This window comes from Zalophus californianus, chromosome 9 (assembly GCF_009762305.2).
Source record: "Zalophus californianus isolate mZalCal1 chromosome 9, mZalCal1.pri.v2, whole genome shotgun sequence".
NCBI lineage: Eukaryota > Metazoa > Chordata > Mammalia > Carnivora > Otariidae > Zalophus > Zalophus californianus.
The window spans coordinates 80,590,550-80,615,781 of NC_045603.1; the positions used below are offsets into that span (position 1 = coordinate 80,590,550).

General features: G+C 42.4%; 1 protein-coding gene and 1 pseudogene across 1 annotated transcript; one reads left to right on the top strand and one right to left on the bottom strand.

Annotated features, from left to right (window-relative positions):
* Positions 1–14,631: 14,631 nt before the first annotated feature.
* On the bottom strand, positions 14,632–15,624 carry LOC113922302 (annotated as a pseudogene).
* Positions 15,625–16,090: 466 nt separating this feature from the next.
* On the top strand, positions 16,091–24,870 carry LOC113922301 (ubiquitin-conjugating enzyme E2 variant 1-like). The gene is made up of 2 exons (XM_035729327.1): positions 16,091–16,128; positions 24,561–24,870. The coding sequence occupies exons 1-2, from the start codon at positions 16,091–16,093 to the stop codon at positions 24,868–24,870; spliced, it is 348 nt and encodes a 115-aa protein (XP_035585220.1).
* Positions 24,871–25,232: the final 362 nt, after the last annotated feature.

Consider the following 25,232-nt stretch of genomic DNA (forward strand, 5'->3'; position numbering starts at 1 on the left):
GGCTCTAACAGAAGTACCTGAGGGGCACTTTGCTAAATTGTGAGAGCTTGTAGAATCAGTAACATGTTTCTCCCACAGCCTTTTTTTTCTTCATTTCTTTTACTTTGCACATTCTCAGCAATGTTCCCTATCAGAACACTTATGCAAAAGCCCTCAGATAGTTTATATATTTTTTGATCATCTCATTACATAAAAAAGCAGCTTTCCAATGGCTTTATTCCACAACTAACCACAAAATACAGACATTTCCACAACCGAAACAAATTATTTATTTGATCAACACTTCTTTCTCTCAGACTGATAGGAATAGGTGACCAAAGGCCATTATGTGAAAACTGTTTCAGCATTTTGATTCATGGATGACCCTGGCCCTGCTTCTGGTGTGTAATTTCCTCCATCTCTGAGTTTTGGAAATATTGGGTGGCAGGTCCAGCCAAACCATTCTGGAGAACTGGGAGGGAGGTATGTAGGCCCGGATGCTGCCTCTGAGCTTAGACACACCCAATCAGAAAGCTTCTGGGTAAGAGCTTTCAGACTCCCTGCTGATGGTAACACACGCCTTTTCTCTGTGAGTCTATAAAGTCAATAAACCGTGAGTATGGGGATACAGGCATGGGTTTTGCTTCTATTATATGTGAGGTGCTGTGATCATGCTGGAGAACCAAAGATTAATCATCTCTGAAGATCTCAAAAGTCTAGTGGGGGTGACACCCACACCAAAATAAATTACAATGGAACATACTAAGGGCTATACAAAGGTGAATACAATACTAGGGGGTGAGGGGTGCTACCTTCAACTGCCTGGGTCAGAGGCCTAGAGTTGTAGCTGGGTTTCACAGAGTGAACAGGGAAAGGAGTCCATGGGGCCATCTCCAAGGAGAAGGTTCTCATATACTCTGGTCCTGTGCTGAGCATCAGGAGTTTAATTGCCTATATTTGACTGATGTCTGAGCACCGATTTCCTGATTTCTCAGTCTCTTTAGAACTTGACTGCTGTACTGGCTCTCACCATCATCTCCTTCTGGGAACCTGAACCGTAGGCTGGGACTGAGGAGTCATGGTGTTTCCTACTGCAAAGGACAGCATTTATAGCATGATAATTTCAAATGCAGAAGGTGGGGAGAGGGGCTAGAACCTCACAAGGAGTTTGATCTCAACTCAACCATCTATCTGCCTTACAGCAGAAACTAAGGTTGATTTCTTTCCCTTCAAGAAAGGGCATGATGATCCATGTTCTTCACTCAGCACCTGAAGTGGAAATGAGAGAGAGAGCAGTTCTAGAGGAAAACAAGGAATCTTAAGGTCTATTTTTTAAAACCTCCAGGAGAAAGCTGAAGCAAGCAACTAGTCCAAGGTCACATAGCTGAGTAAGCAGCAGAATCAGGACTGGAACCAGATTTTTTGGTTCTGAGTCCACTGCTCTTTATGTTATTACCCCATAACAATAACAATGAGGAGGAGACAATCTGACCTTTGCTCATGACATGAGTTGAGCTAGTCCATGTGAGATCCTAAGAGGCAGAGTATGTGTCGTTGGTGGAGAAAGGAAAGATGGTCGGGTAATGCTTTGCTTTCTAAAACATGGCATAGAGCATGCAATAATTGAAGATACAGAAATTCTGGAGACACAATATTCAAGGTCCCCTACAAAGAACCATACAATTCCGCTGTCTACTCAATTTGAAGACATCCAGAAATGCGCCCTCTTTTGTTTGGAAGTCCCCACATGATCTGGTGAGCTGTCCACCTCTACCTCTACCGCTCCTACCTACGTGGCTCTGGTTGAACTCTAAAGACGCTCCATGAAAGACGGGATCAAAGCAAACTATGAATCTGGACAGAAGGAACATTTAAGAATTGAGGAAGTAGGAAAGAGGGCGATTTGCTAGTTTTTACATGGGATATTTTTAGGGTGCTGTAAACTTTAGCTAGTTTCATTTGAAGCCTTTTACATATTGGTATGCACATGTGTATACCTAGAATATCAAATGTTTCACAACTGAAGTATTGAGTATCCACCGCATAGCCCTGTAATAAACTTTGCTTCCAAATGCGGCTTTGCAGGTTCAGTATCGTGTTTAGAAAATTAGTTTTCACAAGGGAACTTCAACCTGCATCCAATTCCTGTAGACCTCAGTTACTTAGGGTAGTCAGAAAATACCCTGTAATACATTTTAAAGACACCGGCTTCTCTCTGATACCTTAAGCAGGGCTTGGTTTCCGAGTATATATTATGTTGAGCAAGGCTGATCTGCATAGCTGTACTGTAGCTAGCTGGCTGATCCTCATGTGACCGAACAGGTGAAGAAACCTGACTATATGCCCGCACCCCTGGAGAGCTCTGTAGACGCAAGTGGGCACGATGATGGATCTATTTCTGAGCTCTGTGTTTGAAACTACTCATTTAAAAACTGGTAAACCGACTCTAGCTCCTTAGATCGCCACACGAGCGCTGCTGGGTGGGGAATTAAAGCGGAGGGGAAAAATGTCATCAGCCTTGAGATCTTCAAGGAGCTCTAGGATTGGAAAGAGAGAAGCATTCTTAGGTTGCCTAGCGATAAATCTGCGGATGATATCATTCTCCCGGAGGCCGGCCTCCCCCTCCGGTCCCCTCCCGGCCGGCTTCCCTCCCCATCCTCCCTTCCCCCTCCCACGCCGGGGTTCAAAGTACAGCCGCGCGGGGTGAGGGAGCTGGAGCCGGACGCGGCGCTGTCACGTGCGCCCGCACATGCCCGGGCGCACGCTGCGCGGCACGTGAGAGGGGGCGGGGCGGGGGCGGGGAGACGCCCGCTCGCTGCTTTCCGCGCGTGCGCACTAGCCCCCACGCCCGCCAGCCCCCTCCTCCCCTCCCCCCCAGCCGCAGACGCGGGCGCTCCAGGAGCTGGAGGCTAGCGGGCCGGATGGAGGACTGCAGGGCCGAGGGCGGGGCGGCCGGGTGGGGTTGAGGACGCGCCCTCCCAACAGCTGCGACACAGTCTTCCCTGCTGAGTCCTAGCGGGCCGCCTCTAGGTAGTCATTCCTCCCAAATTAAAGCTGGCTCGGACTCCGGGCTCCTCGAACCTTTCTGACACAGCAGTTTACGACCTGCCCTCCTGGGCTCGGGTTAGAGGAAGGTCGACAGCCGCCGGGGGAGGGCCTTGGGGCGGGGACTTCAAGCCTGGGCTGGCCGCGGCCGGGGGAAGTGAAGTGCCAGGCGCGGGGGCGGGGGTTGGGGGGAAGGAAGGTGGCGGACACACCCGGCCGCGCCGGGACTAGGTCCAGACCGCGTCCTGCCCTGGTTCCGGGGCCACGTCTTGCTGGAGAAACCCCGGGCGGTCGGTGGGACTGGGGAGAGTGCTAGACCAGATATCTGGGCAAACCAGGCTGGTGGAGGCATTGCATCTTCCATTGGTCTGTTTTGCAAATTGAATTCCCACTGATTAAGCACTAGGGGATTTAGTTAATTGTGATAAAATACGTTGGGACTTTTTGTGCAGGGTGTACAGTAAAAGAAGTGATTTTGTGGCACCAGGGGTGCGGTGAAGTGCATGGTGCGGTGAAGTGAAGGAAATTAATGTAGTCAGGGGCTGAGGGATGGCTTTTTTCTTTTTAGGTTATAGTCTACAAGATGATTTAGAAATCCTTTAGAAAAAGTGATTAAATCGCACACTTCCACTTTTCGAAGTGTTCGCGTTGATTTTGTAAAACTTACAGAAACATGCATGTTTATAAGTGATCTAAAATGAGTAGTGTGGAGGAATTTGGACTTGAGGATGCCCCTTAGATAACTGAGAATACCCAGCAGTGTAACAAAAGTAGGGAAGCACCACTGCCCCCTGCAAATATGGTTTTGGTCTTGTGATGGAAAGTGATCTCTGGCGTTGCCAGTAATATTTGGACAGGTCAGGTGCCACTATTTGCAAAGACATCATAGAATGGTTATGTACTGTCCAGTGTAAAGGGCACAGTCAGTGCCACCCTGGAGACAGACTGCTGTAAGCTAACAGACGTTCACAAACCACAAGACAAAGTCGTTGTTGGCCTTTTAATGATAGGTATGCATAATGTCTGAGAAGGCATAGTTATTAATAATATCCTGAAAGTTGAAAAAGCAAAGATAGACTTCAAACATGCACTCAACAAATTTATACTGAACTCTTACTATATGCCAGGCATCAGGGATACAGCAGTGATCCATATTGACAAATTCATCACCCATTATGGTGCTCAAAACTCGTGATCACTATCCCTCTGTGCTGGATTTTTTTTTCACTTGGCACTTAAGAAAAATGCCAGGTGAAAGTAATAAATCTCCAGTCCCATCAATGCGCACACGCTCTCTCCTATCCTTTTTCCCCTTCCCTCACCCCCTGGATCCACACTTGTCTGGTCTTCCAAAAGGGCAAGCTTGATCCTTACCCAGAATATTTGTACTTGCTCATCAATCTGCCTGCAACACTCAGCCCTAGATGTTTGGATAGCTGATTCCAAACCCCCCCAATTCCCACCTTTTTATAGATGTCTGCTCAAATGCCACTTTTTGAGAGAGGCGCTCCCTGAGCAGCCCAAAGACCTTATATAAAATGCCAGGTCCCCCATCATTCTTTATTTTTACTCTATTTTTTTTTTCACAGCACGTATCACCCCTGACATAGTGTATGTATATACGTACACACACACACACACACACACACACACGCACATAATTTGTTTACTGCTTGTCTGACTCACCAGGATGAACAGGGACTTTGCTCATTGCTGTTTGTCCAATACCAAGAATGGTACCTGGCTGGAAATAAGTAAATATTTATTTGTCTTTTATAAAGAAACGTGTATCGATTCTCAGTAAGTATTAGCTGGATGAATGAATGAACATCTCTGGCAAGCACTTTACCTTGATCATCTCACCAAAGGCCACAGCACAGTCCCTCTCAAAGTGTTCTTTTCCATATTATGAATCCATTTCCTCAACACTTACTAAGCACCTGCTATATTCCAGGTACTGCGTGACATGGAGATGTCAGCAAGTGGTAAGGAGTCAAAGGCAGTTAGCATCCCATACTTGCAAATGGCGAAAGACTCAGAGTGGTTTGATTGAATTTTATTGTCACAATAAAATTATAAGATATATTAAAGCATTGAATCCCCCTAACAAGAGAGTTAATATCAATTTCATCTTATTCTAAATGATTGCAACTTATTATGTTAAAAATATTATTTACTTAAATACCTCCTTTGAAATTAAAAAATATTCTGATTATTTCTCCATCCCCTGAGTTAAAGAGAACAAGCTACAACAGCCCTGTAGAAGGAGAAAGTTTCAAAACAGGTTGTATGTCAGCTCTCAGATGGCTCCTGACCCCGTGTAGAACTGAGTGAGACCCTCCAAATTCCACCCACGATGGAATACACAACACATGTGACCAGGGTTTGAAGCTCCCAGACGCTTCAGCTCTTCACTGGCTCTGCCTGGTGTGGTAACCTTTGTCCCCTGGTGAATGAGCTTCTTCCAGGCAAGAGCCAGCATCATCATTATCAGGGTATGCTCAGTACCAAGCACAATACCTGGCACACAGTAAGCACTTAATAAATGGCTGTTGAAATCCAAACTGTCCTCTCCATTCCCACAATCATTGTCCTAGTTTCAAGCTTTATCATCTCTCACCTGCATTATTGCAAGAATCTGCTCAGTGGCCTTTGTCCAGTCTTCTTTTCCCCAAGCTCCCGCCACACTGCCGGCACAATCGTGTACTAAACAGTTGCCAGGGACTCCCCATGACAGGAAACAGGCATGAAGGCTTAAACCTTCCCTTTTCAGGGGCACCTGGGTGGCTTAGTCGATTAAGTGTCTGCCTTCGGCTCAGGTCGTGATCCCGGGGTCCTGGGATTGAGCCCCTCATTGGGCTTCTTGCTCAGTGGGAAGCCTGCTTCTCTCTCTCCCACTCCCCCTGCTTGTGTTCCATCTGTCACTCTCTCTCTCTGTCAAATAAATAAAATTTAAAAACAAACAAACAAAACCTTTCCTTTTCATTTCACCCATTTCTATTCTATCTCATCTCCTATTTCCCCCAACCAGGAATGGGCAGCCAATGCCCTAGCTGCCCTGAACTACCACAGGTCCCTGAATATGCTTTGTACTCTCCAGTGTTTGTCTTTGAGTAGAATAGCCTTTATTTGGAGGCCGCCTACTCATGCTTCAAAACTCAGTTCAAATTAAATCTCCTCTGAGAAAACTTCCAAGACGATCTTAGTCAAAACTTAACCTCACCCACTCATTTGCTTTGTGTTCTCTTAGCCCTTTCCTTAAATCTCCATTTTGGTGTTTAAAATCTTATTCTACAAATGTGTATGTGCAAGAAGTGATATGTGTTCTTGTTTTCTGTCATTAATTGTAACCTAAAGCCACCTCCCCAAAGGCTGGTGGAAAACTGTCACTGTGAGCTCTCCTACGGGCTTTAGGATTTCACAAGGACCTGGGGTACCATGATTATGGAGGAAGAACCCCTTTATTCTCAGATTGTCTTAGATAACTGTCAGTGTCCAAGCCTGCTGCTTGGTGTCCCTAGCTCCTCTGCCTCTTTCTGGGTAAGAGTCTTTGCTAAGGCTGGATGATCCAGACCTTCAGGGCACTGGGTCCCCATTTTCCTCTGTGTCTTTGCCACACCAAGGACCTGCAGACCTGGGAGCCCACAGGCCTTATTGTTTCTGCTTCTACTTCTTCCTCCTAACATAACCTCCAACCTGAGAGGGGGTTCTAGGGACAGGCAGTTAAGCTACATGAGTGGTGGTGGTTAAGTGGAAGACCATAGGGAACTATAGGGGCCACAGGAAACGGGGTTGTACCCCTTACAAGAGGCAGACATCACTTGGCTCCAACTAATTGTAGCCAGATGAAAATGCAGCCCAGGATCACCAGGCCATCCAGTTTTTCCAGGAGAGGCTAAAATCTGCATTTTAAGGTAAAATCTACTTTCAAATGTTGTCAACCATTTTTAACAACTTCAAAACACTTCATTACAAACGAAGCATACCTGTAAAAGTCTTAGCCCGGAGAAGGTCACTTCAAGACCTCTCCTTTACAAGAGGCCTGGCGGGAGGTTTTCTTCAAGCATTTAACCCCAAACTTCCCTGACGCAGATAGCCCTGAAGGCATTCTTGAAAACAGGTGGAGGGGAAACTACAAGGAGAGCAGACACAGATTAATGTCTCAGTATTTTACCCTGTCACACTGGGACTTTCCACATTGTATTGTAATTAATTGTGTGTGTCTCCCACACCTGGTGGCCCAAACCCTGCCACTCAGGCTGGCACCACCTCCAGCCTCCGCTCGGTGCTTGGCCCTCGCTGCTGTGTGTCAGACTGTTTACTTGTTCTTAGCTCCTTCTCCAGTTTCTTTTATGACCCTCCCAGACCTCTCTCGCACTTACCTCAAGACCTCTGCTTGCCTCCAGACTCCTCACTCTCAGAAAAACTCCTGCTTCATCAAGAGAATTCAGCCCATTGCACATAATATCCCCAAACCCTCAACTCTTCCTGCCTTCTTCCTCCCACACCCTCACTCCCCTTCCTACCATAGCAAAAGGAGAGGTGGCCCTCCTGCTCAGAGCAGACCCTTTCCTTTGTGTCATCCGTAGTGCAGTAAAACCATCTAGGGGCGTCTGTGTGGCTCAGTCGGTTAAGCAGCCAACTCTTGATTTCAGCTCAGGTTCTGATCTCAGGGTCCTGGGATGGAGCCTCTATCGGGCTCCAGGCTCAGGGAGGAGTCTGCTTCAGGATTCTCTCTCCCTTTGCACCTCCCCCTGCTCACTTGCGAGCTCTCTCTCTCTCTCTCTCTCTCTCAAATAAATAAATAAATAAATCTTAAAACCAAACAAAACAAAACTATCTTTTAAAACTCCTCTATTCTGTCCATGCTGTGAGTCTAGATCTCTGTTAAGGGAGCTGTGTTACTACCTCATGAAGGTATTCCTGGAGCCCAGCACACCGCTAGGGACAGGGAAGATGCCCCATAAACACGTATTAAATAAATGCCTTTTTTATTGGGGGGCTGTACCACAGTTCCTAAAAAATTGTCTAGAGACATAAGACAACTGCTGACACCTGATGCTTTGTAGGTTATTAATCTAGAGAAAGTAGTTTCCCCTGACTCTGAACGTCGGCTAAATTTGGAGGAGATAATCCAGGAGGGAATGTAGCTGGCAGGCTAGGGAGTTTCTCCTGGGTCAGGTTGGTGCCATCCAGCTGTGAGTTTGCTGTATTAATACCTCCTATCCGTCTTCTCTGGTTACTGCTGGTGAGGCTGGCCTTTGGCAGTTGCTGAGGGGAGCAAGGGGAAAGCCTCCATGACCAAGGTGTCACATTGCTCTCTGTCCCCTCAGGTTCCACCCAAAGACACCACTACTTCATTAGCAGGTTATCTCGGGGAAAGACAATAAGCACCAAGCCTTCTTATTCCTTGTTACATTTCAAAACATTTTTTCTCTTCCCTTTTCCTCTAACTTTCAAATTTTTTAATTTTTTTAATACTCTGATGGTATTTTATTTTTTATTTATTTTTTTAAAGATTTTATTTATTTATTTGATAGAGAGAGACACAGCGAGAGAGGGAACACAAGCAGGGGGAGTGGGAGAGGGAGAAGCAGGCTTCCCGCGGAGCAGGGAGCCCGATGCGGGGCTCGATCCCAGGACCCCGGGACCATGACCTGAGCCGAAGGCAGACGCTTAACGACTGAGCCACCCAGGCGCCCTCTGACGGTATTTTAAATCTATATAAATCATCTAACTATATTTACCTTTAATCCTACTCTCATGTTTTTAAACAAGTATCTCATATCCTATTTTCTGTCTTCCTTATTACCCTGCAGGCTTTCAACCTTTTCTTATTTTTGAATAATTTTTATCTGTTTAAAATTATTTTATAACTGACTTCCTTTTTATTTTAATTTTAACAAATTAACCTTCTGGTTTCCTTTTGAATTTTATTTTCTTGTTCTACTCTTCCTTCAGCTTATTTTATAGCCCATGTTGTACTTTTGTTTTATGAGTTTTTATAGTCCTCCTGGTTTAAAATCTTGCCTTACTATTTCTTTAAGATTTTCTTATTTTTCAGTTTTCAGCTTTTAATTGCTTGTAAGTCTTCCAGAATCCTTTGGCACCACATTTAAATCTTTAGTCTCTCTTCCCTTTCTTTTTTTGGCACTATAACTTTTTTACCTTTTCTCTTATTTATTATCTGTCAGCTGATCTGTTTAAATAATGACTTGTAAGCAACACACTGAAATTGTGAAAACTTCTCTGCCCCTCCCTCCTTCCTGCCAACCATTACTGTAAGTACATAATTTATTTTGCATTCATGCTGCTTTCGTTTTTTTTGTTTTTTGGATTTTTTTTTTAATTTATTCATTTGAGACACAGAGATACAGAGAAAGAGAGCATGAGCCCAGGGAGAGGCAGAGGGAGAGGGAGAAGCAGTCTCCCCGCTGAGCAGGGAGCCCGATGCGGGGCTCGATCCCAGGACCCTGGCATCATGACCTGAGCCAAAGGCAGACGCTTAACCATCTGAGCCACCCAGGCACCCCATCATGCTGCTTTTTGGCATAGCATTGTATGCAATCTTTATTTTTATAATGTATATTTTGAAATCTATGCTTTCTAATTGTTTTAATTTCTTTTGGTTGCAAGGAACAAGCTAATTCCAGTTACCTCAATTGATGGGCATTTTACTGTAGGAATGAATGTGTGAAAGGGCAAGCAGAAGTCTCAGCCACTGTGTAAGCCAGGCCTCACGCCAGTCCTACATGGAGCCCCCATGGAGGAGCTAGAACTGCTGTAGATTTGGGCCTCACAGGCACTAGAACAACAACAAAAATGTTCGGAAGCCAATGCAATATCAATGCGGGAATCTTCATTTTAGACTTTATTAATATGGGTAACCTAACTAAATCTGGATTTCAAAGATTAAAAAGAGAATCAGATGGTCATCCAGGAAGAAGAGTCAAGCCCCCCAAAAGGCCAGAAAAGGTCAAGTTCAGGTAGCTTCAGATTCCTCCCTAACAATATTCTCTAGGGAACATAGAGGAGTTAGGTTTATACCTTTGCTGTTCAGAAATGTGGTTCATGTACCAGCAGCACGGGTATCACCTGGGAACTTCTCAGAAATGCAGGACCTCGGTTGCCATTCCTGCCATTCCATATCAACTGAGTCAGAATCTGCATGTGACCAGATTTGGAGGTGATTCCTATAGACATTCTGAGGGAACAAAAATGTGATACAAGTTTTAAAAGCCCACCCAAGGGGCTCCTGGGTGGCTCACTCAGTTAAGCGTCTGCCTTCGGCTCAGGTCATGATCCCGGGGTCCTGGGATCGAGCCCCATATCGGGCTCCCTGCTCTGTGGGAAGCCTGCTTCTCCCTCTCCCACTCCCCCTGCTTGTGTTCCTGCTCTCCCTGTGTGTCTCTCTCTCTGTCAAATAAATAAATAAAATCTTAAAAAAAAAAAAAAAAAAGCCTACCCAAGGAGTCTCTAGTATAGAGACAACAAGTTCTCAAATCTGAAAGAATAAAGCCGTGGTTCTCTTTGACCCTTGCTTGCAACTTCCCTTGGACATTATTTTCCTCCAAGAGAGCCTGTTTGTGTAATTTCTCTGAGATTGGAGATATTGACTTGTCTGCACATTAGGACCATTTGAGAATTTTTTAAAATACTGTTGCATGGATCATACTCTTAGAGAACCTGATTGAATTGGTCTGGGATGATCGCTCGTAGTCACTGGTTTTTCGGAAGCTCTCGGGTCATTACAATAGGTGGCCAAGATTGCGAGTCATTGATTCAAGGGAAAACAAGCCCAAAAACCCTCCTTGAAAGAACTACTGAAAGATGAACCCCAGACAACAAAGAAATGAATCAAAATAAAGAGCTCAGGAATGAAGAAGCTATGGTGAGAGGTAATTATTTAATTGATTTAAGAATAAACTACAACTAAATAATTTGGAATTTTGGTTAGAGAATATCATGACTGGCACTTTAGGAGGCAAATCTGGTATTGTCTCCCCCCCTTAATTTCTATTTACGCTTGGTGCACTCTCTCACCAAATCATTATTTCCTGGGTTTTAGCTCATTAGTTCTCAGGGTTTCACAAAAGTGATTGTTGCTCCACGTTCCTCCTTCTGCCCACCTGACTCCTGGCAGGTATCAGTGATGAATCTAGATGAAGTGTATGTGGGGATTTATCACACTGCTTTTGTATCTTTCTTAGAAGTTTGAAATGTTTCCAAAATAAAAAGTAAACAAACCATCCCTTGCATGAGGACTAGACTTAGTGATTCCCATTAAAGTTAGAGTATGGAAAGAAAAAAGGGTAACTTTACAGTGAAGAAACCTGGCAAACACCACCTTAACCGAATGATTAAGGCTAGTATCACCAGTGGTAAGTCATGTAGATATCATGTGCCCACTGATACATGATGAAAAGGTTTTCTCAATGAAAATTTATAACCAGATTTAAGAATTAACGGGTATCCTTAAATATACCTTTCCTTAAATACTTTTTTAAATTGGGTAAATACTTAAATACTTTTTTAAATTGGGTAAATAGCCTTTTCATTTTATGTCTACCTAGCTTAAGTAGAATCTATCTGTAGAGAAATTATGATGTGTGTTCATTTATCAATTTTATAGTCCAGAGAAATATATGACATTTGTATAAAACTGACTTTTCTTTTTAAGTGTAGTTCTGTTTTAATCCAAATGCCAAGATTACTGAATTAATGTCATTCATACCATTTGAATGACATTTAGGATATCTTTATTTAAAATAATATTTAAAATATTATGGCACTTACATACTTTAAAAAAATATACACATATATACTTCCTGTCATTAAGAAAGGAAGAAAGAAGGAATTTTTCAGTACAAAATATATTTGGCTTCTCCGGAATCATTCCTTCCCAGTTAGAAGGCAATAATAGGACTGTGGGCTTTGGAGAGTGACTATCTGGGTTCATATTTTGGATTTAGTAGGAGTGTCTTCATCATAAGGTATTGTGTATATTGACACACATGTATGCATTACATTTGGAGCAAACTGTGCTCACAGAGTAAAGGTCAGTAAGGAGCTACACAAACCTGGCACACAACAACAAACCTTGGAAAATATTGGTTATATCATTGTTTGTCCGTTATTTTTAGATCTTGTTTGCTCAAATCAAAGAATCACTGGAATGGTGGCCCTTTGGGTAAAGTGTCTTCCCTACTCCAATCAGCTGGGACTACGAGAAAAGGTCACATGCCCGGCACAGCTGTCCTTGTCATCAATTGCTGGGATCGGGGAAATTTTCGTGAGAGGCCTTGAGCTTAGGAAGGATGGTCGGTGACACATATAACACCTTGAGTTACACGTTGCATTGGGTTTCAAGCAAACTCTGATCATAGGAGAGGGTGGATAATCCTGAATTGGGTTTTTAAATAAAGTTATTTGTTCTCCTGGGTAACTTGACTAAATTGTCATGATTTTAAATATGTTTAATGCTCCCCCCAAAGATATTCATGCCCTAATCCCTGAATCCTGTGAATAGGTTACCTTACATTGCAAAAGAAGCTTTGCAGATGTGATATAGTGAGATTATCCTAGATTATCCAGGTATGCCCAATGTAATCACATGAAATAACAAAAGTGGAGAATCTTTCCTGGTTCAGTGAGAGAGAAGAGAAGAAAGAAGAAAAACGAAAGCCTTGAAGTGGGAAAGGGGCTTACCGTGTCATTGCTGGCTTTGAAGATGGAGGCGGGGGGCCATGCTAAAGGATGTGGGAAGCCTCTAGAAGTGGGGAATGGCCCTCAGCTGAAAGCCAGCAAGGAAACAGAGACTTCAGTCCTACAATCACAAGGACTTACATTCTGTCAACAACCCAAATAAGTAGGAAATGTATCCTCCCCTAGAACCTTCACAAGGGAACACAGACCACCAACACCTTGATTTTAGTGAACTTCCAGCTTGCATACTAAACTTCCAACCAACAGAACTGTAAGATAATAAATTTGTGTTGTTTTAAATCACTCTGTTTTTGGTAATTTGCTATAGCAGCAGAGTTAAATGTATACATCAGGTCTCACTGAGAAAGTGAAGTTTCAGCAAAGACTTGAAAGGAGTGAGAGAGGGAGCCGTGAGGAAATCTGGAGGAAGAGCATTCCAGGTAGAGAGAACAGGAAGTGCAAGGGTCCTGAGTGAGGAGTACGTGTGAGGAACAGCAAGGAGGTCTGCATGCCTAATAGTGAGCAAGGAGGAGAGTCATAGGAGATAACATCAGGTCAGGAGGGCTTGCCTTCTCTACTGTGACTGATTGTACTTCCTACCCAAATTTAGAGAAAGATAACCACCCTGACCTTTTTCTGATTGAGAAGTTAGGCACAGGCCTCTCCAAACTACCCCATTCCACTTGTCTGAGTGGTCATTTGGAGCACCCTCATTGTTTGGTGCTCCTCATTTTCCTGTTGGTGAAGGCCCATTCTTGTACCTGGCTAGGAATCCCCCAGGTGGCCCAATTTCAAAGAACTGGTTATCAGGCTTGATGAGTTGGCTTGCCATGGTCGTGGCCACTTGGCAAGTCAGTGCGGCTCTATCCCTTTATAACCAGTAAACTCTGACACCAGCCTGTGGGGACTAGGCTTCCATTCCTGGAGAGCTGGCTGTGGGAAGAATGCCGATGTGCTGGTGTTCCTCACAGGATTGAGCATCAGTCTGCAAGACATCTCAAATTTTTAATACTCAACTCCCCTCCTCATGGAGGGGAGCCATTCATGGCTTCAGTCATTTTAATCTTTCTGGCTGGTAGAGAATATATATTTTGGTAGAGGTAAAGGTGAACCGCTCATCTTTACACCTGTCAAGCACCAAAGCACTGTTATCAGGCACCAAGGCCATGTTTCAGGAATATTTTTCCTTCAGTTTTGATCTATGTCTACAATAAACTGTATGTGATCTGTCTTAACATTAACAGTTTCTGTCCAAGGCACATGTGGGTGGTTTGGAGTGCATGACACCCCTCTCCTCACACAGGGGGAGAATATGTGCTTTCCAGCTCACACAGACAACAAAGTAATGAAACCAGAATAGGGCAAAAAAACCTTCTAATTTCTATTTTTGAATTTTTCCCCAAAGTTTCCATTTAGAATACTTCTGATGTCTTTACATTTCTTTTTCCTTTTTTTTCTTTCTTTTTTTTTAAAGTGATCTCTACCCCCGACATGGGGCTCAAACTCATGACCCTGAGATCAAGGGTTGTGTGCTCTACCAACTGAGTCAGCCAGGCGCCCCATACTTATATTTCTTAATCTTGCTCGTGAAGTTTTATTGATTATATTGACATCCAGGGTAGGTTATTGGGTTTTATTTGATTATTAATTTGGGCATTCCTAGTACCTAGTACCATGCCTGGCATTCAGGAAGTATTTTAAAAATTCATTCATGCACCCATCACTCATTCATTCTTTTTTGTTTTGTTTTGTTTTACATACCACTTAGATGTGTTTTATTAGGTAGATCAAACTCATCACAATGACTATTTCTTAGATGATGAAAGTAGTATACATTTTTACTAAATGGTCAAAAAGAAATTAATTATCCAAATGATTTCTAGATTCCATGTGTCATTTTTTTCATACTTTCACTATTGCTTTTCCCAAATTATCTCCTTTCAGCATTCCCATGAATGTAGCTGGCATGTTTTCAAATCCTTCAGTGATGTATTCATGGTACTGGATTTCACCCTCTACGACCCATTTCAGCAAATCTTTCAGAGCCTTCTGGCGGACCTCTCCTTGCCAGCGGGTGACGATGAACCCTTCCATGCAGAGCTGCTGATAGATAATATTCTCTGGGTGTGGGCCTGGGGAAGAGGGCAAGTACTATTATATGTAGAGATGACCCCACATATAGCAATTCTTCCAAATTTCTTCATCTGGGGGATAACAATGTTTGAAAACTCTCTGCCTACATTATCAAACTAACAATCATAACCATCAGGAGAGGCTTTTTTCAAAGTTTCTTCCAAAGACTCTACTCTTTTGTAGTTAAAGGCACCATCATATCCAGGCTTTTTGAGGTAGGCAAACTTTTCGTCAGACCCTGCTGCTCCAATAACTTTGCAGCCCTTGAACTTAGCTATCAGCCCCACCACAGAGCCCACGGCTCCTGCTGCTGCTGCATTAACCATCACTGTTTCTCCACCGTTCACACCACAGATGTCAAATAGGCCAAAGTAGGGTGTTAGCCCTGTCATGCCCACTGTTCCCAGAGCCAAAGACACTGGTACCATGTCTGGCCACTCTGCAGTGTAGCTTTTCCAGATCTTTCCCATCAGAAACAGAGTGTGTCGTCCAGCCTGAAAAAGCCACTACCACAGTTCCTGCTGGGAAGGCTGAGTTTTTACTTTCCACAACTCTGGCCACTTGCTGCCCCATCATCATATCACCCTCTTTCAATCTGTTGGCCACCACTCTCATATAAGGATCCACGGTAGGGAACAAACCTTCCAGCAGGACCTCTCCATTTTTTAAGGATGGGAGTTCAACTGTCTTTAACTCAAAGTTACTATGAGTAGGGCTGGCTTCAAAGTGCTTCTTCAGGGTCCAGCTCTTAGCATGAACCATCCTGAAGTTTCCCAGCCCGCAGGTTCCACTACCTAGACAGAGAATGTGGTTGGGTTTGTCACACTCATTCATTCTTAAAATGAATGGCCCTTCTAAACTTTTTATGTTTCTACTATTGGAAATAGGTAAAATTTGGTGATGCTGACAGTTTATTATGTAGTTGAGGGGGAAAAATGCATTACCTTTTATTTCATGGATTAAAAATATTTTTTAAGGATTTTATATATTTATTCATGAGAGACAGAGAGAGCTAGCGAGAGGCAGAGGGAGAAGGAGGATCCCGAAAATATTTTTGAGGAAGTTTTATCTCATGACAACAATATACTCTACTTACAGTATAAATTGACAACAAATTAATTTGAGAAAGTTAAATAAATTTTACAATTGAACCTAAAGCGATTAACTGATTAAACATTTTGTTATATTTTATAACTGGAAAAAAAAAAAAACCAAACCAGTTCTCCAGATGAACAGATCCAGTACCTCCGTGGTGGAGAAAATGTGGTAAAATGGGTGTGAGGTAACTGATCCCAGGAACTCTCTTCTTCTTTAGGCCTCGAGGCCTCCTCTGAATAATTGCAGGTATCACCGAGTTCACAAAAACTTGCTCATGATGGCTGCCAGTGTTTGAGACCAGGCAGCACAGTGCCTCATGACCAACTCAGGGGAGTAAACTCTGACAGAGATCTATACAGGTTGTTTCCTTTCTCACATGGAACAATGTCCTATTGATTATTAACGTCCCTTTATCAGACCTTCTGAAATCCATAATAAGTAACAGGTTATTAGATAAAAGTAATGGAGTAAGTCTGAAAATGACATTTTCTCCAAAATTCAGAGATGTTTGTCCTCCCGAGGGATGGAAGTTTCTCATGTTGTGGTGTCCTTCTCGCTCTTGGCATCCTGGACCATTAGTATTTGCTTATTAACCCTATGGGGGATTTCCATGGGGTCTAGACATATTACTTTAAGGATACTGCTTAAATCTAAAAGTCCTCTCTCAAATATTCATCTTCAACAGAGAAGACCTTTCCAGATTCTACAAATCCTACATACCATCTAGAGAAACGGAGTATAGCTCAAGGGTGGTACAAATGCAGTAATCAGGATGCAGGTGATTATTAGCTAATTCTATTCATGTAAAAGCATTGTCCAGGGAGACAGCAAAGACCAAAACAGGCTGAGGTCGTGATCTCAGAATCTTTTCCCTTTGGCCAGGGTGCTCAGCATAGCTCACCCCATTCTTTCTGAGCATTCCTGTTGTAAATTCTACTTAGATTTAAAAGACTTGGGTGCAAATCTTGCCTCCACCAGCTAATTGTATAAATTTGGGGAAATGCCTTACACATCACTTTGTCTGTTTACTTATCTACATAATGGAGACGGTAGTGATAGAAGGTGCACGAGGGTTTGGAACTTCCTGAGTGTTCCAACACTAAACAAACATTTATTGTGATTGGTTCCAAGGAGGCAGGCTAGCACATAGTTTGGGAGCATGGGATTTGGAGTGAGGCAGCCTGGTGTGAGGCTTAACCTCAAGTGTTACGTCTCTAAATCTATGTTTCTCTTGCCTGTAAAGAGAATGGTTTTAATGAGATAGGATAGTTTAATGACATAATCTAAAACCTCCTTTGCATTTCTTTCCGGGCAAGTTCAGTGGTTACGCAATGCTGTGGAAAGACGAGAAGGAAGGTTCCATTTGGTGTCACGGGCTCGCGTGTCCCGGCTGCATTAGGCCCTCTCTGGGACAGCAGAGCAGCACGAGGGTCCAGAACCCGTTCCCACGCAGTGTACTCCACACAGATGCCCCCCCCGCCCCGTGAGATCTAGTGGCCCTGCTTTTCCTGCTCCCCCACACAATGTGACCAACCTTTAGCCACCTGATAGGTTGTAAAACTAGTTTTCCTGGTGTCTTGCCACCTAATCAGTTCTCACGTGAGGTGGTGTTTTTTTTTCTGGGTCAGAGGATCATGAGTTCTTGGGTTCACTGTGGTCAGAGTCAACAGCCACCTATCAAGAAGTTGCTTCGCTCATGAGCTAAATCAGAATTTCTTCGGGAACTTCTATCTCTTGCTGGGTAACAAACTCCAATATCTAAATCCACACAAATCTTCCATTTTCCCAACTTGAACAACTGGATACAGCTTAGTCAGGAATGCCCTAGGCTTACCAGGCTGTCAAACACTTTTAATTACACTGGCACTGTTTGGCATCTCTCACATCTGGAGCCCTGAAGTACGAAGCAAGTCATGTGACTGCCTAGTTCGGTCAAGACGGCCCTTCCTAAGTTAGGCAATTGTTCCCATCAACAGCCCTCATGTTTCTGGTCTGGAAAAGAGATATGCTAACACCTCGCTATGTGCCTCTGACTATAAATGCTGGGTCCTGTTCTGAGCACATATGTCCTAATTCATTTCATATGGTACTATGATATAAGGAAACCCAGGCACTGAGAGGTCAGGCAACCTGCTCCTAGTCACATAGCCCCCCTTCCCTAACCTGCTTTGCCTTTGTTCATTCCACACTTGATTTTAGCAACCAGCCAGAGGAAAGGAAAAAACCCCACAGTAACATTTGTTTCTAATAAGTGCAGAGGACTATTTCTTTCTATTACTGAATTTACTGTAAAGAGTTTGATTCCAGCCATACCAAAGAGCTTTAAAAGATACACTAATTTCACAGTCACGTAATTCTGATTCTAAAAAAAAAGTATATTTATTTTATTTATCATATTTTATTTTTTTTTCTTAAAAGTTGCTTTATCTCAGGGTACCTGGATGGGCTCAGTTGGTTAAGCATCCGACTCTTGGTTTCAGCTCAGGTCATGATCTCAGGGTGTTGAGACTGAGCCCCGCATCAGGTTCCACACTCAGTTGGGAGTCTGCCCCTCCCCCTGACTCTCTCTCTCTCTCCCTCTCAAATTAAATAAGTAAACCTTTTTTAAAAATTTGCTTTATCTCTCACAATGTAATTTTTTTTTAAGATTTAGCTTTATTTTTTTTCTTGCATATCTATTCTGATTTGGTTTATTGGGACCTAACCTGCTTATAATGGATGGGTACAAATTAAATGCTTCCAAAATATCTGACTGAAAATTTCACCCAGTCAATTGCTTTGTCACCTATTTTAATATCCTTGTTAAATCCCTGTTGGTTGGTTTGTTTTCAGAAAGAGATTTTCTTTAGGGTAGCAATGATTTTGGTGTTATTTAGACACTATCTGTTTACTAGTACTTTACTAGTAAGGTAGTTGGTAACACTTAATGAATGAAATAATTAATATGTACTTTTGACGATGCTATATTTATATCCATATCATTTAAGAATGCTCAACCTAACAACTATTTAAAAATTATCAGAAAAAAATTATTAACCAGAATAAAATTTTCTTCATGGGCTAGCTACTAACCATTTCTTGTTACTGCCCATTCCCTTCTGGGCAAGTGGCAGGGATAGGCTGGGGAAGACCAGGAGAACAGGTGAGGTAGCTGCCTGCCGAAGGAAGACCCCTAAAGCCTTCGCTTTCAAACCTAGGAGACCCGAAGCCCCTTTCATGACAAATATTTTGTTATGTTCCTTTACTACCCTGAAATGGAATCCATAGAAAATATAGTCTGTAATACACAAAATTAAAACTCTACACACACAGACAGAATGCCTTAACTGCCATACAAAGGAGAAATGAAAGAAATCTACACCCAAGTATGGGAACGCACAATTATAGCTACACTAAAAAGCACGATGAAGTGGTCAGATGCCTACACTGATTATGAGTATGCTGGGATTGAAGAGAGACAGGAAAATCTTCATCTTGATTCTTCTTTTTATATTTAACATTTTGAATAAAAACTAAAAAGGTATATTTAAATGTACACTTAGAACCACCATGAATCAAGAGCTATAAATGCAGAATGTTCCCAATGTGTTCTGTTGGTGACTCGGCTCCACCAGATGCTGCTGGTGACACACTCCTCAGAGATGGTTACAAGTCTTGGTGAAGTTCTGACTGAAATAAAGCCCGATCTTCCCTTGACTTACCTGGTAGTTATATCCCTGGAACACTGAGTTTTATTAAAACGACACTACAAGTAATTTGTGCTTATATGTAAAATAGACTTAGTTTCTAAGAAACAGAATTTTTCACCTGTAAATTTAAGGCAGGGCATTAAAAGTTGTGAGAGATGTTTGACAATACTTTTCCATTATGGGGGGATGCCCTATGCATTGTAGGAGTTAAGGTCCCTGGCTCGCCACTATATTAAAAGGAAGTCATGCCTCTAATCACAGGGACCACCAGAAACACCCCTGCAAATTTCCAAATGCCCCTAGTGGACAGAACTGCCTCTTTTGAGAAGCACTGTCCTGGAGGTTTGTGATAAACTGGGATAAAAGGAACCTTTTCTTAATTCTTTCCAGAGAGTCGAATTCACTACAGTGGTTTCTTAACATATTGCTTCATACAACTTTCAGTCCACTTTTACAAAATTTTTATTTGGGAAATCTTGTGGGAGCAACTGAATATAATGCTGCAAGCTATGTTTGAGCCAACTCATCTGTAGGGCAATGCTATTCTCACCTTCATGCTAACTGAATAGCTTTCCATATCTTGGTAAATATAGTGATCTTTGCAAATTATCTCCTTTAAAATATAGGCTACTAGATTCTTGCTCTGTTCAGCACATTCTGATTCTTCAATTCCAGCCATGTTGAGTGACTGAGTATGGATTTTGTAAATGGTTTTCTAACCCTTTGACTTGGCAGTTTTCCTCTGAAATCTGCACACCCTTCATGATTACAAAATTGTTATCACTTGATAGCTGCTAAGTGGCCTCAGTGAAATGAGTTGTTTCTTTTGATCAAATCCATAGTTGATAAAAATGACCAATTACTACTAGGTTGTACAGGGAAATTAAGTTTAAAATGATCTTTCAGGGAGTGCCTGGGTGGCTCAGTTGGTTAAGCATCTGCTTCGGCTCAGGTCATGATCCCAGGGTCCTGGAATCGGGTCCCCCATCAGGCTCCCTGCTCAGCGGGGAGTAGGCTTCTCTCTCTGCTGCTCCCCCTGGCTTGTGCCCTCTCTCTCTCGCTCACTCTCTCTCTTTCAAATAAATAAAATCTTAAAAAAAAAAAAGATCTTTCAGACTATGTTACTATTTTTTGAAAGATTTTATTTATTTATTTCAGGGGGAGGGTGAGGGCAAAGGGAGAGGCAGAAGCAGGCTTCCTGCTGAGCAGGGAACCCAACGCAGGGCTCGATCCCAGGACCCTGGGATCATGACCTGAGCCTAAGGAAGTCGCTTAACGGACTGAGCCACCCAGGCGCCCCTTGACTATGTTACTTTTCACTTTAGGAATGTGTCATAGAGTGTGAGCAGATAAAAACACGTTCACTGCTACTTCATTTTTGGCCAAGAAACACCTCAAGTCCTTGGAGTAAGAAGCCCATCGTCTCTGAAACAACTCAGCAGAGCAAATTAACATAAACAGCCGATTTCTTAGGTAGTCAGTATCTCTTCATCTCCTCAGGGTCTCCTAAGTAAGGAAATCACTGATCCTGGGCTTCAGAGCCCTATAGGGCTGACGCGCGGTAGCTGCTGCCCCCTAGCGTATTGTTCCTTGTTACTGCAGACATTAGGTTGACAAATGCTTGGGAAATAAAGGTGCTTGGTCTAAATGATGCAGGTAACCGAGAATTTTTTAGTATATCATTCTCTCGGAATGAATAGTTACAACACTTTTTTTGGTAATTACCCGAAGAAATAGTCATTTAAATGTTTTCTTGTTACTGCTTCAAGTTTTACTTTCTCATCATTTTCTGCTTTTCCTACCTCACCGCTGGGTACGTAATTCACAGTGCTCACGCTAAATGAAAATGTGGGATCCTTGGTTTAAAAATCAAGGAAAGGGTACTATTAAAGGTACGACAGTACCTTCTCCTTTCTTCTGCAATTTCTCTCTTGACTTGTTATGGTGGTTTTTTATTTGCTATTGTCATTCTAAAATAAAAAATTAAGATTTTAATTACTAGCATGAATTTTATCTTTATCATTCATCTTTATATTGTGCAATGCAAATTGTAACTGCAACTATAAGAACAAATATAATTGTATTAAGTGCAAATATAACTTGTACTGAAATTACACAATGTATATACATTTGCATATACATTGTGTATATGCATATGCATTTTGTTCTTCCCAGAGCGGTGGAAATACTGAACAAAAGTACTTCAACTGTTTTTATGTCACTTCCTGATTCATGCACATTCAGTCAACACTCTGCTTTTGGCTTACTGATGCGTAAATAAGGACCGAAAGAAAAAGGGACTATGGGTTGTCCTATCTTTCCTTTTTTTCTATGCCAAACATGCACAGTAAGTTGTTGGCTAAGTCACATGAGGAAGAAAGGATATGGCAGGTTTTCTTGGTCATTTGTGTTTCTTAGAACACTTGCCTTCTAGCTGCATCAGAAGAAGTTATGATAAAAGAAAAGGATGACCTCTTAGGGCTCTCAGGGCTCCCATTTACTCAATCAGAGATGGAACACACTAACCTGGTACTTGCTTTGAGTCTTGCTGAAGCCCCCCGCATCATGGGCCCACCGGACTTCTGTGTCCATGGGACACTGTGATGCCATATGGGGAGGGGCAGATAGGGAATAATGGAGATGCATGTGAGTGGATCCCCTCTGCTCACACGGACGCTCCGTTGTCCCAGCTGACGTCACTTACAAAACCCAAGTCCAAAACCAGAATTACTAAATATTCATGACAGTGACAGCAGAGCATTAAAGCAAGCCCAGGGCCCTTCTGAGTGCAGGGGCCTGCCTATATGACTGCACAGATTGCACGCCACGAATCTGGCCCTGTGTAACTTCCAATCAGTTCTGTTTCGCTTGTTTGGACTTCCATCAGTTCCGCATGGGAAGGCATAATTTAGACTCTGGAAGAATGCGTAGGGACTTTTCTTAGTACACAACCACTGGCCAGCTCGTGGCAGGGACAGCTAAAATGGGATTCTGTGGTCGAATGGGTCCAGGTGCTAGGGTAGTGGCCTCTGGAATGCTGTGATTTGCACTCTGGTTTGTGTTCAGAGCCATAGTTTCAAAGTGAGGATGAAGATTACTAACGTAGGAATCATGAGAGAATGTTCACCACGTCTAATGGGGGCATAGTCTAAGAGACAAGAAGGATATTTGCCATAAAGCAATTGGAAAAAGTCTTCCTGACTCAGCATAAAAATGGAACAAGAAGCAAAATTACATTTGCTTTTAAAACTTCATAGTATTTGAAAAATAGACAAGTGCTAGGGTTTCTTCAGCTTATCCTTTCAAAAGGGGTAGCTAACTATGCCTTCAGGAGGACTGAATTTTAGTGGAAAATCTGGAAATGAATGTATCAAAGATTCAATCAAAGGCATGTGTTGCATGAGTCCTGTGCTTAGAGCACGTGCCCCGAGGGATCCAGAGGCAGAAGGCAGGGTTTCTGCCAACCAGGACCCAGCAGGAGCCACGAGATTATCAGAAAATGGTATAAGGTCTATTTAAACAATTTTTACTAGTCTAGTAAGGAAATTTTATTTTACTCAATTTAGACAAAATTCATAGACATATCTCATTTTTCTTAAGGGGTATTTTGAATTTGATTTTTTTTTCTTGGTGGCCAACACAAATTGGCATTCACTTATTAGAATTTTAAACTTATTTCTTCTCTCTTTCTCCCCCTCCTCCAATAAATTTTCTTTTTCCTGTTTTCTTCCCTAGGTGTAGGCTTATCGTAAGCTGAATTCCTTTGCTTAATGATGTGTGTATCTGTTTCCACCAGACCTTCTACTCTCCATTTCTTCATTTTCTGTCTCTGGTCTGGTAGATACTGGAATATCAGCTAATGAAATTTGTATCCATGGAAAGCTCTTTATTCCTTTGTGGAGATCCACATTTCCAACTGGTATCATTCTCTTTCTGCCCAAAAGACTTCTTTTAACATTTCTTGTAGTGCAGGTCTTCTAGTGAAGAATACTTTCAACTTTATTTCTTTTCTTTCAACTTTATTTCTAGATATGTATTTAGTTTTCCTACAAAGGAAGTTTTCTTACAATGGAAGATTCCATAGATTTTACTTCATTTCTGCTAGTCTTTATAAAGAAGTACAGTCCTGAGTCTTCTTTATTGAAAGCATTGTATAATTGAACTTTTTTTTTAAGATTTTATTTATTTATTTGTCAGGGAGAGAGAGAGAGCAAAGCAGGGGGAGAGGGGCAGAGGGGCAGAGGGAGAAGCACGCTCCCCACTGAGCAAGCAGCCCGACAAGGGACTTGATCCCAGGACCCCAGTATCATGACCTGAGCTGAAGGCGAAGCTTAACCAACTGGTACACCCAGGTGTCCCTGTATAATTGAACTTTAAATCAAAACCACAGACCTGCAAGAGTTAGAACGAGTCTTAGAATCATGGAGACCAATCCCTGTCTCAAGTCCACAAACACAATTTTTTTTATTTTACAGATAAGAAAGCTGAGGCAATTTGTAAGAATTAAGTTCATTTGCCACATGTACACAACAGAAGCCATATTTTTTGCATGAAAATCATGTTCCTCTGCTTTAGATTATTTGTTCACATTAGTAGATTTTCAGTATGATATCCTGGAAGTCAGTCCTGGGACCCAGCAGGAATGGTGAGGGGGAGGGAGCAGCACATTAACTTCCAGGCATGTAGGGACACTTTCTCTTAGTCTTAGTTTACAAGGTCCAGAGTTTGTCTGTCTTTGTATTTGTAGCACCTAGCAGAATGCCTGACTCATAGTAGGAACTCAATAAATGTTTTTATTGTCGGATGATCAAGATCATTAACTATTATCCCTGGCTAAAAGACTGATGCTGGAAACTGAAGAATCTGCAGAGTGAAGAAACATCTAAGTTAAAAATAATTTGGAGCTTCCAGCAACAGTGACGCAAGATGGCAGCCACTACGGGCTCGGACAATTTATGAAAACCGAATATACAGCCTTAAAATAGAATGTGGACCTAAATACCCAGAAGCACCCCCCTTTGTAAGATTTGTAACAAAAATTAATACGAATGGAGTTAATAGTTCTAATGGAGTGGTGGACCCAAGAGCCATATCAGTGCTAACAAAATGGCAGAATTCATATAGTATCAAAGTTGTCCTGCAAGAGCTCTGGCACCTAATGATGTCTAAAGAAAACATGAAACTCCCTCAGCCACCTGAAGGACAGTGTTACAGCAATTAATCAAAAAGAGAAACCACAGGCCCTCCCTCCTCCCCCCATTCGATTTAAGCAGTCATTTTCCACAGTAGTACATTTTCTAGATTCGTCTTGTAGACCTCAAAGTACTGGAAAGGCAGCTCCCATTCAAAGGCAATTTATCTTAAGATACTGTAAATGACACTAATTTTTTGTCCATTTGAAATATATAAGTTGTGCTATAACAAAAAAAAATAATTTGGAAAGGGAAGAGTGAAAGAAAACCAATCTTTTTTTTTTCAATTTTGAAAACATGGCCACATTGACCATGTCATTGTTTTTCTTGAAAGATCTGTATGTAAAATCATCCATGTCTGTTTAAGAGAATATAGCTAATGCAACAGGAC